The sequence below is a fragment of the Heterodontus francisci genome, chromosome 3 (assembly GCF_036365525.1).
Source record: "Heterodontus francisci isolate sHetFra1 chromosome 3, sHetFra1.hap1, whole genome shotgun sequence".
Taxonomy (NCBI): Eukaryota; Metazoa; Chordata; class Chondrichthyes; order Heterodontiformes; family Heterodontidae; genus Heterodontus; species Heterodontus francisci.
This window is the reverse complement of record NC_090373.1, coordinates 133,128,016-133,141,678: the sequence shown is the minus strand read 5'-3', so window position 1 is coordinate 133,141,678 and position 13,663 is coordinate 133,128,016. Positions and strand designations below refer to the sequence as shown.

The 13,663-nt window shown below is 42.2% G+C and overlaps 1 protein-coding gene across 1 annotated transcript in view; it reads left to right on the top strand.

The window, feature by feature from the left end:
• Positions 1-13,663, top strand: part of eif2b4 (eukaryotic translation initiation factor 2B, subunit 4 delta) — a 75,286-nt gene that overhangs the window by 27,782 nt on the left and 33,841 nt on the right. Inside the window, exons 5-6 of the mRNA XM_068026032.1 lie at positions 4,673-4,755; positions 13,352-13,443. Coding sequence (XP_067882133.1) covers positions 4,673-4,755; positions 13,352-13,443 — 175 coding nt within the window. The remainder of the gene's footprint in view (positions 1-4,672; positions 4,756-13,351; positions 13,444-13,663) is intronic.

Below are 13,663 nucleotides of genomic sequence, written 5' to 3'. Positions count from 1 at the left end.
TGAACTTTATTTAACAAACTCTAATTCGGTTAACGTCTACGGATACGCGACATGCCCATGCTAGCATGCATATGCGGTACACATATGCAGATAGAGACAGAAAAGAGCAGAAGAAATAAAGTGGAAAAGTTTGAGGCAATATCTGAAGATGGTTTTGGTTACGAATCTTCGAGCTCACTGTAGAGTCCTTGCTTGTAGGTAGGTCTTGCTTTTCGTTGGGGCCCAGTATTATTCTTAAACCTTGTTCGATGTAGGAGACTTTTCTCTCTTGAAGTTCATGTGTCCTCACTGGGTCCAGAGGCTTGTGAGAAAGAGATGGGAGCAGACAGGAAAGGTCTTCTCACTCCAGGAGCAAACTGTCTTTTTTTCTTCAAACTCTTTGTACAATTCAGAAAAAACCCAGGTTGCCAAGCAGGTTAGTCATGTGACTAGCTGGTCTGACCACAACTGTTTGTGGATTCTCTTATCGTAGCCGACCCTGGAATGTCTCTTACACACAATACCTGGTGCTCAAAGTCCATTGTGGGTTAAACTGGAGCAGGGAATAGCCCCTTTGTCCCTCCAAACACTGTATGTTAGTATGCAAATATTTTTCATCCAAGTCTGGCAGCCCTTGCAACAGGCCTTCTCTTCTTCCCAGCAACAGTTTAAAATTTAATGTCCATATGGTGAAATTAATATGCCTCATTCTTGGCAGGTGGGGGTCCAGCATGACAATAGAATTTCATATTCAGTTTGAGGGTGAGAAGTTTGGGTCTGAAACTATTGCCTTAAATGTAAATAAAGGCAGTTACAAGGGTATGAGGACAGAGTTGGCTAAAGTGGATTGGGAAGATAAGTTAAAAGGGAAGACACAGTGGCAGACAATTGAGGCGATATTTCATAACTATCAACCAAAATATATACCATTGAGAAAGAAAGACTCTGAGAAAGATGCTTCATTCGTGGCTAACTAAGCAAGTTAAGGATGGTATCAAATTGAAAGAAAAGGCATACACTACTGCAAAAATTAGTGGTAGGCCAGAAGATTGGGAATATTTTAGAAACCAACAGAGGATGACTTTAAAAAAAAAAAGAGGGAGAAATTCCAATATGAGAGAAAACTAGCAAGAAATATAAAAAGACAGTAAAAACTTTTACAAATAAATGAAAAGAATGAGAGTAGCTAAAGTAAGTGTTGGTCTCTTAGAGAATGAGACTGAGGAATTAATAACGGGAAGCAAGAAAATGGCAGAGACTTTGGACAAGTATTTTGTATCTGTCTTCACAGTAGAAGTTGCAAAAAGCATCCCAAGAATAGCACAAAATCAAGAGGCAACAGGGCAGGAGTAACTTAAAACAATCACTATCACTAGAGGAAAAAATACTGGGAAACTAATGGGGCTAAAGGCTGACAAGTACCCTGGACCTGATGGCCTGCATCCTAAGGTCTTGAAAGAAGTGCATGCATTGATTGTAAATATTCCAAAATTCCCTCGATGCTGGAAAGGTCCCAGTGGATTGGAAAACTGTAAATGTAGCACTTCTTTTCAAGAAGGGGGGTGGGGGGGGAGCGACAGAAAGCAGGAACCTATAGGCCTAACACCTGTCATTGGGAAAATGCTAGAATCTGTTGCATAAGAACATAAGAAATAGAAGCAGGAGTAGGCCATTCAGCCCTTTGAGCTCGCTCCACCATCACTAATATCATGGCTGATCATCTACCTCAACATAATTTTCTTGCGCTATCCCCATATTCCTTGATGTTTTTAATATGTAAAAATCTATCATTTCAATCTTGAACATACTCAACGACTGATCCTCTACAGCCCTCTGGGGCAGAGAATTCCAGTGATTCACCACCCTCTGAAGAAAGGCCTCCTCATCTCAGTCCTAAATGATCTGCTCCTTATTCTGAGACTGTCCCCTGGTTCTAGACTCCCCAGCCAGGGGGGAGCATCTTTCCTGCATCTACCCTGTTGAGCCCTGAAAGAATTTTGTATGTTTGAATTAGAACACCCCTCATTCTTCGAAACTCCAGAGAACACAGGCCTAGTCTATTTAATCTTTCCTCATCGGACAATCCGTATTATTAAGGAAGTAGTAGTAGGACATTTAGAAAATCATAATGCAATCAGGCAGAGTCAGCATGGTTTTTATAAAAGAGAAACCGTGTTTGACAAATTTATTAGGGTTCTTTGAGGATGTAACAAGTAGGGTGGATAAAGGGGAACCTTTATGCAGTGTATTTGGATTTCCAAAAGGCATTTGATAAAGTGCCAAATAAAAGGTTAATGCACAAGATAAGAGCCTTTGTATTGGGGGTAAAATATTAGCATGGATAGAGGATTAGCTAACTAACAGGAAACAGAGGGTTGGGATCAATGGGACATTTTCAGGTTGGCAAACTGTAACTAATGGGGTGCCACAGGGATCAGTGCAGGGGCCTCAACTATTTACGATCTGTATTGATGACTTGTATGAAGGGATCAAGTGTAGTGTAGCCACATTTGCTGATGATACAAAGATAGGAAGGCAAGCAAGTTGTGAGGAGGACACAAGGTGTCTGCAGAGAGATATAGATAGGTTAAGTGAATGAGCAAAAGTTTGGCAGATGAAGTCTAGGGCTGGATTTTATAGAGGCCTCGACGTTGGGATCCGTGGCTGTGGAGGGGGGAGGGTGTTGCTTCTGCATAAAGATTGCCCCAGAGGAGGCCCGCCACAGTTCTCTACGCTTGCAGGGCCTGTCCCGATCTTGCCAGTGGCGGCGAGGCCTCGTGGCGCTCCCCCATCACCGGCACCCACCGCTCGGCAACGGGACCATAATTCATTAACTTACCTGAGTTAATGACATTCCTGTCACATCCTGAAGTGCTGCTGCGATCTTCATCCCAGCGGCCGGCACTGCTGCGCCTTTGGATCCTCGTCTGGGGAAACGAGGTGCAGCACCTGTGGGGAGGAGGTAAGTTTCTCAGTGCGGGGAGGGGGGAGTGGGGTCAAACTATTCTGATTGGTGGCGGGGATGGTGTGAAGGGGTAAAGTTAAAAGTATGTGGACTTTGTGGGGGAGAGGTCAGGTACACAAGGTAAGTATTTTTTCGGGGCGAAAGAGGGCAAGGAATGAGTGTATTGTTAATGGTTGGGGTGGGAGAGGGGTTGCAAACATGTATTTAAATTTTTTAAATCTGTTTTATTTAAATTTCCCTTCAAACATTTAAATTAAGTGTAAGGGTTGGAAGCCCTTTAAAAATGGCACCCGCGCCTGTGCAGTGGCGCTGGACGCAGTTGCTGGGGATGGCTCGCCCACCCCCTCCACGTCATCGGGGTGGGAGGGGGTTGGGGCGGGGCGGTCTGCCCGGCCATTTAAATGAGTCGCCGCGTATAATATCCCTGCGGCTCTGTGGTGTAAAACCCGCACATGCGGGTTGCCATCTTTTACAACCGTCACCAACAGAATTCAGCCCATAATGTGGGAAAATGTGAGGTTATCCACTTTGGCAGGAAGAATAGAAAAGCAAAATATTATTTATGTGGAGAGAGACTGCAGAATGCTGCGATACAGAGAGATTTGGACATCCTTGTACATGAATCACAAAAAGTTAGCATGCAGTTACAGCAAGTAATTGGGAAGGCAAATGTAATGTTGGCCTTTATTGCAATGAGTTGGAGTATAAAAGTAGGAAGTCTTGCTACAAGTGTATAGGGCATTGGCGAGATCGCACCGAGAGTGCTGCGTACATTTTTGGTCTCCTTACTTAAAGAGGGATATACTTGCATTGGAAGCAGTTCAGAGAAGGTTGACTAGGCTGATTCCTAGGATGAAGGGCCTTTCTTGTGAGAAAAGGTTGAGCAGGTTGGACATTGGAGTTTAGAAGATTGAGAGGTGATTTTAATGAAACATAAGATGCAGAGGGGTAGATGCTGATGGTATGTTTCCTCTCATGGGGGAATCGAGAACTCGGGAGCACAGTTTCAAATTAAGTGGTCTTCCTTTTAAGACAGAGTTGAGGAGGAATTTCTTCTTTCAGAGGGTCATTAATCTTTGGAATTCTCTACCCCAGAGAGCAGTGGAGACTGGGTCCTTGAATACATTCACTGTCCCACCATGTTTTGTGTACCTAAATGGGTAAATCAGCTGTTTCGTTTAATTTTGCACTTTGGATTGCTAAAGCTTTCTATTTAAATGCCTTTAATATAATACAGAATTAGATAACTATTCCCATTCACTTTCACAGCTGTTAAATATAGTCCAGTAGGCAGCATATAATATTTGCTATGTATTTTTCTAAACGTGATTCAGTTTCAGTGGAAAGGCATTGTGCAAGTGATGGCACCTGATCAGGGTTCTGATCAGTTTGAACCGGCTAGCCTAATTTCTGCTATGAATCCACAGTAAAAGAAAGAACATATCTTGAGTGGTTTATGGGTTTTGCCCCAAATCTGAGTTTGAAGTACCATTCCATCTGCCATCACCACAGCTTTATATTGTGTTCTATTGTCTTGTTAAATTGAAAACTGTGCTGATTGTCATTGCTGAATGTTACTTGGCTGACAGGAAAATACAATAAGGACTATTTTGAATTTCTAAAGCTTTTAAAGGGATTGAGAATTTAATGTATATTATACTGTTTTTATTTCATTGCACTGTCACACTCCTGAATAATGAGAAATTCTTCTGCACTCTTTTTCCACAGTGGTAAAACGACCCCCAGATCATGTTCAGGCAGATGACCCTGCGGCTCTTAAAAAACTGGCCAAAAAACTGGAGCGTCAACAGGTACCATTTAAGCCTGAAACCTCCTGGGTGTAATATCAAATTCAATGTTTTGCTTATTTTAACCTTTTTATTTTAATTTTGTACTTCTAAATAGTTTTCCTCCCAGTCAAGTTTCCCCATATATAGCTCCCCAGGTCTCTTGTCTGAAGAGAGGTGTAAGGATGACAGGGATTGACTTTATGATTTTTAATCTATGAATTTTCAACCTTCTAATTCAATATGGGAAAAAGACAGACATGACCCCTGTTCGTTGTACGTGTCTTAGCAATGCAGCATGTTGAAATACTGAGCTGCATCTGCAGTGACCTTCACCGAAAATTGCTTTAGAGTAGTTTATATATGGCACCAGAAGGCATCCATTTGGCACGTCGAGTCCATGCCAGCTCTCCATGGAGCTATGCAGTCAGTCCCACTCAATCCCCGTTGCCCTGCAAGTCTATTTCTCTCAGGTGGCCCTCCAAGTCATTGATTGTCTCCGCTTCCACCACACTCATGGGCAGTGGGTTCTAGGTCATTACTACCTGCTGTAAAAAAAAGTGCTTCCTTATATTCCGCTGCATATTTTTCCCAAAACTTTCAATCTGTGTTCCCTAGTTGTTGTACCACTTATTTATGGGACAGTATTTCCTGTCTAACTTATCTAAGCCTGTCATAATCTTGTGCACTTCTATTAAATCTCCTCTCAATCTCCTTTGTTCTAAGGAGAACAAACCCAGCTTTTCCAATCTAACCTTGTAACTAAAATCCTCCATCCCTGGAACCATTCTGGTAAATCTCCTCTGTACCATCTCTTGGGTCCTTACGTCCTTCTGAAAGTGTGGTGACCAGAACCGGACATTATACCCTAGTTGTGGCCTAACCAGAGCTTTATAAAGATTCAGCATAACTTCCCTGCTTTTGTACTCAATGCCTTTATTTGTAAAGCCCAAGATCCCATATTCTTTACGAACCACTCTCTCAATATATTCTGCCACCTTCAAAGATCGATGCACATGCACCCCCAGGTCCATCTGTCCCTGCACACTCTTTAGAACTGTGCCATTAAGTATATATTGTCTTTCCCTATTCCTTCTGCCAAAATGCATCACGTCACACTTTGCTTGTAATACCTCAATTCTATTTTGTAATGCCTCAATTCTAGTAGCATTTTGTTAATGTACCAAAATGGTAAAACTTTTTTATTGATTCAAGGGATGTGGGCATTCCCGGCAAGGCCAGCATTTGTTGCCCATCCCTAATTGTTGTTGATGTGGTGGTGAGCTGTCTTCTTGAACTGCTGCAGTTCGTGGTGAAGGTACTCCCACAGTGCTGTTCAGGGGCAAGTTCCAGGATTTAGACCCAGCGACAGTGAAGGAACGGCAATATAGTTCCAAGTCAGGATAGTGTGTGACTTGGAGGTGGTGGTGTTCCCATGTGTCTGCTGTCCTTGTCCTTGTAAATGATCGAGGTCATGGGTTTGGGAGGCATTGTTGGAGAAGTCTGGATGAGTTGCTGGGCTGCATCTTATAGATGCTACACATTGCAGTCAGTATGCTAATGGTGGAGGGAGTGAATGCTTAAGGTAGTGGATGGGGTGCCAATCAAATGAGCTGCTTTGTCGTGGATGGCGTTATCTTCTTGAGTACTGGAGCTTGACTCAACCTGGCAAGTGGAGAGTTTCCTTGACCTGTGCCTTGTAGATGGTGGAAAGGCTTTGGTATGTCGGGAGGTGAGTCAATTGCCATAGAATACCAAGTTTTTAACCTTCCTTTTCAGTACCTGCACAGTTTTCATATTAATAAAAGTGCCACACATATTTCTTTGGCTCCTTTACTCAATATTTAGGACAGTCTGTAGGCTCTAAACAGGCACTTAAGACACATTTATTAATTGAGCGCATTATTAATTGTGATACAGATGCCACTAAGTAATAGAAATCTGAAAGTTGGATCTGGAAAAGTAAATGTGAAATTGTGTTTCTGGAGTTTTGAAGAAATCAGATTTTCAAGTTTTTCTTCCTTGGTCCTGTATGATTTCCAGGATCCTACGCCATATCAGAATGATAACATGTGCCATGACTGTTCCCTGAGCCCATCGATTCTGTTCTTTTAAAGGTCTCAAATGAGTGACAGATATCTATGTTTTCTTTCTAATTCTTCCATTAAGGAACTATTGAGAATGTTCAAAGGCTTGCTTTGTGGTGAATGAGAAGCTACAAAACTAAATTTTGCTGCTCTTTAGTGCAGTTGTCCTGTTAATTTTGGCATATGTGCTCTAACCTATTTTAGAACAAAATCATGGTCAATGTCATGAAGTCCACCACTTGTTTTGTAGGTCTTCGGTGACGTGTCTATTAATATTTTGGACCTGATGCAAGGGTTTACATTCGACTTAATTTGGAGCTAAAACTGATCAAAGTGTGATTTGTATTGCTGGTGCAGTACTCAGTACTGTTGTACAGTACAGGCTCATTCAACAGATTGCTTTAAAAAGGGTCCCAAGTTTAAGGTTTGAAACTGTGTGCTAATTGTTTGTTTTCCTGCTTTGGGAGTGGGATTTTAATGGGTTATTTTGTGAGTTGACAGCATAAATGCATGATTCAGATGACAATTGTTCAAACAGAATTTGCTTATCTAAGAGTAAAATCAATACGTAAAACCAGATTCTTGTACTTTATACACATAACCAGCTCACCTTTATTTGTTCAGCTAGTACTAAAGTTGAATTTCTTGCTGGCCAAGTTAATGCCGCTTGTCCCCAACTTCACTATATTCCTATTAGTTATTACCCATTTTACTTGTAATAACTCATCCTTTTTTGGGCATTTATCTATTTGTTTATTTGCTCTCACTGTCTCGGTCGTTGCCACTCCTCCAAGGACTTGTTTTTTTTCTTCAAGGCAACTTTAAATGTTTAATCTTCCACACACAAGTCAGATATACCTAGAGCTTTGTCAGGAATATTATGTTTGGTTAATAAATTATGTCAAAATGTTGCGTAACATCCGTTTATAGTAAAACATTTGCAACTCAAGTTTGTTGTCAGTTGAGTGCTAAAGTGTGAGATTGTTGTCTCTCTTATATGTCTGGGAATGAAAATTACACCAAGGATTTTAATGATGGCTAGAAAGTGGGCTAGTAACTGATAAAAAGATAAAAACAAAATACTGCAGATGCTGAAAATCTGAAAGTAAAACCAGAAATGCTGGAAATACTCAGCAGGTGTGGCAGCATCTGTGGAGAGAGAAGCAGAGTTAATGTTTCAGGTCAGTGACCCATCAGATGAAGGGTTACTGATAAAAAGAAACTGGCTGAAATTGGGGACTATGTTAGGTAGAATTAGCACTTCAGTGGTTAGAAATGACTTGAAAATCTACTAAAGATAATCAGAGCTATGTGGTGAACTAAAGGAGGTCTTACTGTTCACATCAACATTTATATTCGTACTAAAAGCAGAAAACGCTGGAAATACTGAGAATCCATGGAGAGAGATACAGAGTTAATGTTTTAGGTTGCTGACCTTTCATCAGAACTAGAAGTTAGAGATTTAACAGTATTGAGCAGGGAAATGGGGGGGGGGGGGGGGGGGGTGGGGGTGGGTAAATTGGAGGAGGAGGGGAGAAAAAATGAAAGGGAAGGTCTGTGATATGGTGGGAAGCAGGAGTGATTAAGTGACAAAAGTGATGATGCTGCAAGGCAAAAGAGGGTGGTAATGGGACAAGTAAAGAAACCAAAGATTGGTCTGGAGGAGCTGTAAATGACAACTGCAGAATACATGATCATTATCTGCTGTCTGAAAAAGGTAGGAGCCTTATTTATGATCTGAACTCAGTGCTGAGACCAGAAGGTTGTAAAGTGCCTCATTGAAAGATGAGGTGCTGCTCCTCAAGCTTCTGCTGAGTTTCATTGGAATAGCATCAGAGGCAGAGTAAGAGTGGAAGTGGGAGAGAAAGTTAATATGGCAAGCGACCAGAAGTTCAGGGTTACTCTTGTGAACTGACAGTTTTTCAGCAAAGCTATCTTTGATCTCCCCAATGTAGAGGATACGGCACAGTGAGCAGCAGATTATTATATTAGTAAGCTTTTTCACAGCTGTGATAGCCCTTGTGATTTTCTTGTGTAGTTGTCTATGTAAATTAATAAATAGTGCATATTTGTTATCCTGTTGATCTTGGTCTTATTTGTACTGTTTCCAGAGACTGGATGCCTTTGGAAGGACCAAAACAAATACTAATTATCGAACAATTTTTTAAAAAACAGCAAATTCGATGATTACTTTTAATGAGTGAATGTAATGCAAAAACATGGCACTAAGCTCACCAATAAGAGTTCCCACTCACTTTATTTTTTTGATTGTGTCATGCAGACCCTTACCTGCTGAGAATGAGGCATATTAATTTTGTCATATCAGTGTTTAGTTTAGAGATACAGCACTGAAACAGGCCCTTCGGCCCACTGAGTCTGTGCCGACCATCAACCACCCATTTATACTAATCCTACACTAATTCCATATTCCTACCACATCCCCACCTGTCCCTATATTCTCCCTACCACCTACCTATACTAGGGGCAATTTCTAATGGCCAATTTACCTATCAACCTGCAAGTCTTTGGCATGTGGGAGGAAACCGGAGCACCCGGAGGAAACCCACGCATTGATTTTAAACTCTTGCTGAAGTGAAGAAATGACTTGTTTGAAGATCACCAGACACTGGACTGGAAGGATATTTGCATCCGAAGAGATGTTGCTTGTGGAGCCAAGAAACTATTCCCTGCTCCAATTAACCCTAATGGATTTTGATCACCAGATATTGAAGGTATAAGGAAGCACATACCGAGCCCTGTTAAGATGATACAATCCACAAAGCCAGGACTGGTTAAACAAGCTGGTCACATGACTAACTGGCTGGTCTAGGTTTTCTGAACTAGCCACAGGACAATTTGAATTCAGAAGGCAGTGTGCAACTGAAGCTGAAACAAGCATGTCTCTGGCCTGGCTGTGTGTCTCTCTCTCTCTCGCTTTCTCCAAGCCACTGGACCCACGGAAGACATGTAAACCTCAAGAGAGAAAATACTTCGACAACGGAACAAGTTGAAGTGTGAATTGGGCCCCAACGAATTGCAAGACTTAATGGCAACCATTGAACTTAAAGGACTGTAACTACCAGATATTGCCTCAAATTTTTCCCCTTTATTCTTTTCTACTTTTTCTGTCTCTATTTGCATGTGTATTTATCGCATATGCATGGTAGCGTGATCGCATCGCATATTTGTAGTCGTTAACCGGATTAGAGTTTAAGATTAATAAACTTCTACCTTGTTTAAATCTAAGGAAACATGTTTGATTTTTTTGTCTTACAACTGGAAAGCAGTGAACAAGGATTCACTGAGGGGGAGCTAAACCACAGTGTTTTAAAAATTAAACTCTGTTAAGGTTAAGCCTGGCAAAGGCTGAGGGGGAACACCTAGACCCTTCTCACCTGGTCGTAACAGAAATTTGGAGGCTAGCATCCGAGATTTTACCTGCAGACAGACGAGAAAATGTAAGTGGGAAGCCAAATTGTTCCCAATCCAAAAAGACAAAAGATTTCAATACAGGTTTTCTTGTGGTTGTGTGTGCTGGAAGACTAACATGTCTGCCACTGAAGCTAGTAGCTCCCCAAGCCAGGGTGAAGCAACTTGGGATAAGGGTTTTGAATCTGAAGGGAGAGTAACCTCATACCCCTTGAGTGGGGCAAGCAAGCCCATAGAAATCCTCAAAAACACAGGTCACAAGATCCCTTTTACTGGGAAAAGGCCTGATCCTTTCCCCCAGAGAGCGCAGTAAACGCCAGAATGGTGGTGAATGGTATTGGAGGGCAGCGTTTGCCTGTACCTGTACACCAGGTGCACTTGGAGAGGGACCAAGTTTCAGGACCGTTGACCGTAGGGATTGTCTCTAGTTTGCCTGTGGATGGGGTTGACCTGCTCCTAGGTAATGATCTGGCGGGGATGAAGGTGGTAGGTTCCCCAGTAGTGAAAGAGAGACCACAGGAGGTCAGAGAGACAGTGCAGTGGCAGGAGACAGTCCCCTGCAGTTTTCCTGAATGTGTAATGAGTTAGGCCATGATCAGACCAGCTCCCCCAGAGGAGACTGAATTGGCATTGCAGGCAGATGACCATGAGATCTGTCTGTCCGAGACTTTCTTTGGATAGAAGACCCAGGGAATGAGTTAAAGAGATCTTCCCTAGCTGAGGCTCAGTGAACTGACCCAGTATTGAGAAATTTAGCACATGCTGCCCAGTCTGAAATTGAAGCAGAGGGAGTCCCTGTTTGCTATTATTTAAAGAATGAGATACTGATGAGGAAATGGAGTTCTTCCCTCAGACCTGAGAGCAAGGAGTGGACAGTGGTTCACCAGTCAGTGGTGCTGCAGAGTTACCGGAGAGGAGTAGTAAGAATGGCCCATGATATTACAGTGGCTGAACATACGAAAAACCAAAGCCCACATAAGACAGCAGTTTGATGGGCCAAAACTCCACAAAGATGTGGTGGAGTACTGTAGGAGTTGCCACATGTGCCGGGTTGAGGGGAAACCCCAACCTACAGTGAAATCTGCACCTCTAAGTCTCCTCGGTGTTTGGAGGACCCTCCAGCAGAGGGCTGGTGAACTGTAAGGGACCCTTGCCGAGAACAAAAGGGGAGAGGCAGGCACCAGGCTGACAACAGGTTAGAAAGGAACGGGGAAAAAGTGACCAAGAGGGCAGGTTAAAGGAAGTCTGGGAAGAATCCCGATGAAAACCCCTACTGTCTGGTCGTTCAACAATAAAATGTTTGAAAAATTAGACCTCACATCCTCCTAAGTAAGTGCAGACACAAGACGCACCGCACCAGAGTTGCTAACAGCATTTGCAGGCACCTGCAGAGACAAAGAAAGTCAAGAGGGCAGTGAAACAGTAAGGGTGATGCCTCACCTAATCAAAGTGCCGCAGGGGAGTGCAGTAGAATCTGGACAAATACCTGCAAGGAGGAGTCTCCCAGAGGACAAAGGGAAAATTAACAAAGAATCTACTCCCACAGTCAGGAAAAAAGGAAACCAGCCATCCCCTGAGGTGTGAAAAGCCTTTGCATGATTCATCAAAGCACTGAGAGTTCAGAGTGAAACCACCCACTGCCACTGTCCCTGAGCCGACTTCCAACCTAGGGCTAATGAAACCTAACCCTCCCCCCTGCAGACCTCAACAAGAACAAAGACCCCTTAGGCAGTCATGGAAATGTACTAAGTGAAAAAAACCACATGTTTATTGGGTTGCCAAAAAGGGCTGCAGCACTGATACCAAGAAAAGAAAGGCTGTAACAATTGTTAGGGTTCTGAATGAATGAGAGAGAGGCATGTGTGTTTTCCTGCTCTTACCTTCTTTCTAGTCCCTTTTAATGAAATGCTCTTAAAAATCGCATTTCATTCCGCTGGGTGTGGAGGTGTCATGCAGACCCACCACCTGCCAAGAATGAGGCATATTAATCTCTGCTCCTGTTAACCCAAATGGATTTTGATCACTAGACATTGAAGGTGTAAGGAAGCACATTCGAGGCCCTGCTAAGATAACACAATCCACAAGGCCAGGACTGGTTAAACCAGCTGGTCACATGACTAACTGGCTGGTCCAGGTTTTTTTGAAATAGCAACAGGACAATTTGAATTCAGAAGGCAGTGTGCAACTGAAGCTGAAACAAGCAAGTCTCTGGCCTGGCTGTGTGTGTGTGTGTGTCTCTCTCTCTCTCCAAGCCACTGGACCCACAGAAGACATGTAAACCTCAAGAGAGAAAATACTTCGACATCAGAACAAGTTGAAGCGTGAATTGGGCCCCAGTGAATTGCAAGACTTACTGGCAACCAAAGACTCCACATTGAACTTAAAGGACTGTAACTACCAGATATTGCCTCAAACTTTTCCCCATTATTTTCTGCTGTTTTCAGTCTCTATCTGCGTGAGTGTTTATCGCGTGGTCGCATTGCATATTTGTAGTCGTTAACCAGATTAGAGTTTAAGATTAATAAACTTCTACCTTTCTTGTTTAAATCTAAGGAAACCTGTTTGATTTCTTTGCCTTACAATTGGAGCAGTGAACAAGGATTCACTAAGGGGAGCCTAAAACACTGTTTTCAAATTAAACCCTGTTACGGTTAAACCAGTCAAAGGCTGAGAGGAGACCCCCTAGACCCCTTCTCACCTGGTCGTAACAAATGTTTGTTGGATTTTCCCACTATGCAGCTTTTCTGAAGATAGCTAAAAGGAATATATTTAATTTTAATTTTGTAGTCAATGATATTCTTGGTGCAGTAATGGTGCATATTCCACCAGGATACAAAAACACAGGCAGTGAATTATATCCATATATCACAATATTCATGCAAGTTATAGCCATTATGAAAAACAATTGTTTGTACTTCAGAAGCACAAAAAATGAGTTCTAGATCGTTAATATGAAGGATTGTATTTGAAAAAGGAAGTCCAAAATTCTACCTGAAGATTGTTGCTCTTATTGGAAGTATTGGTGTGTCGATTTTGGTTTGATATAAAATTTGAGTACATTTTACTTTATACGCAGATACTTAAAGTATCTCTGTTCATTATAGGTTCCGTTTAGGCAAGATTATGGCAGCAAAGTCATTCTGTTTTCACATTTGCACCAGTACAGCCGCAAAATGCCATTGACTCAACAGCTGACGTAAGTAGATTTGTTTTAATATATTGTTTTATTGCTGAGTGTAGTACCAGAGATGATTTTAGTTGAGTTGAAGCCATGAAGAATCAGCTTAGGAGTATAATGTCTTCGACATCCTTTTGCCCTCCACCTCCACAGATGATGCCTCTGTTGTGAATCATCATTTGTGATATTATTGGAGTTCATTTGTAGTCACAAGGCTGCAAGCATTGACTTTTTGGGA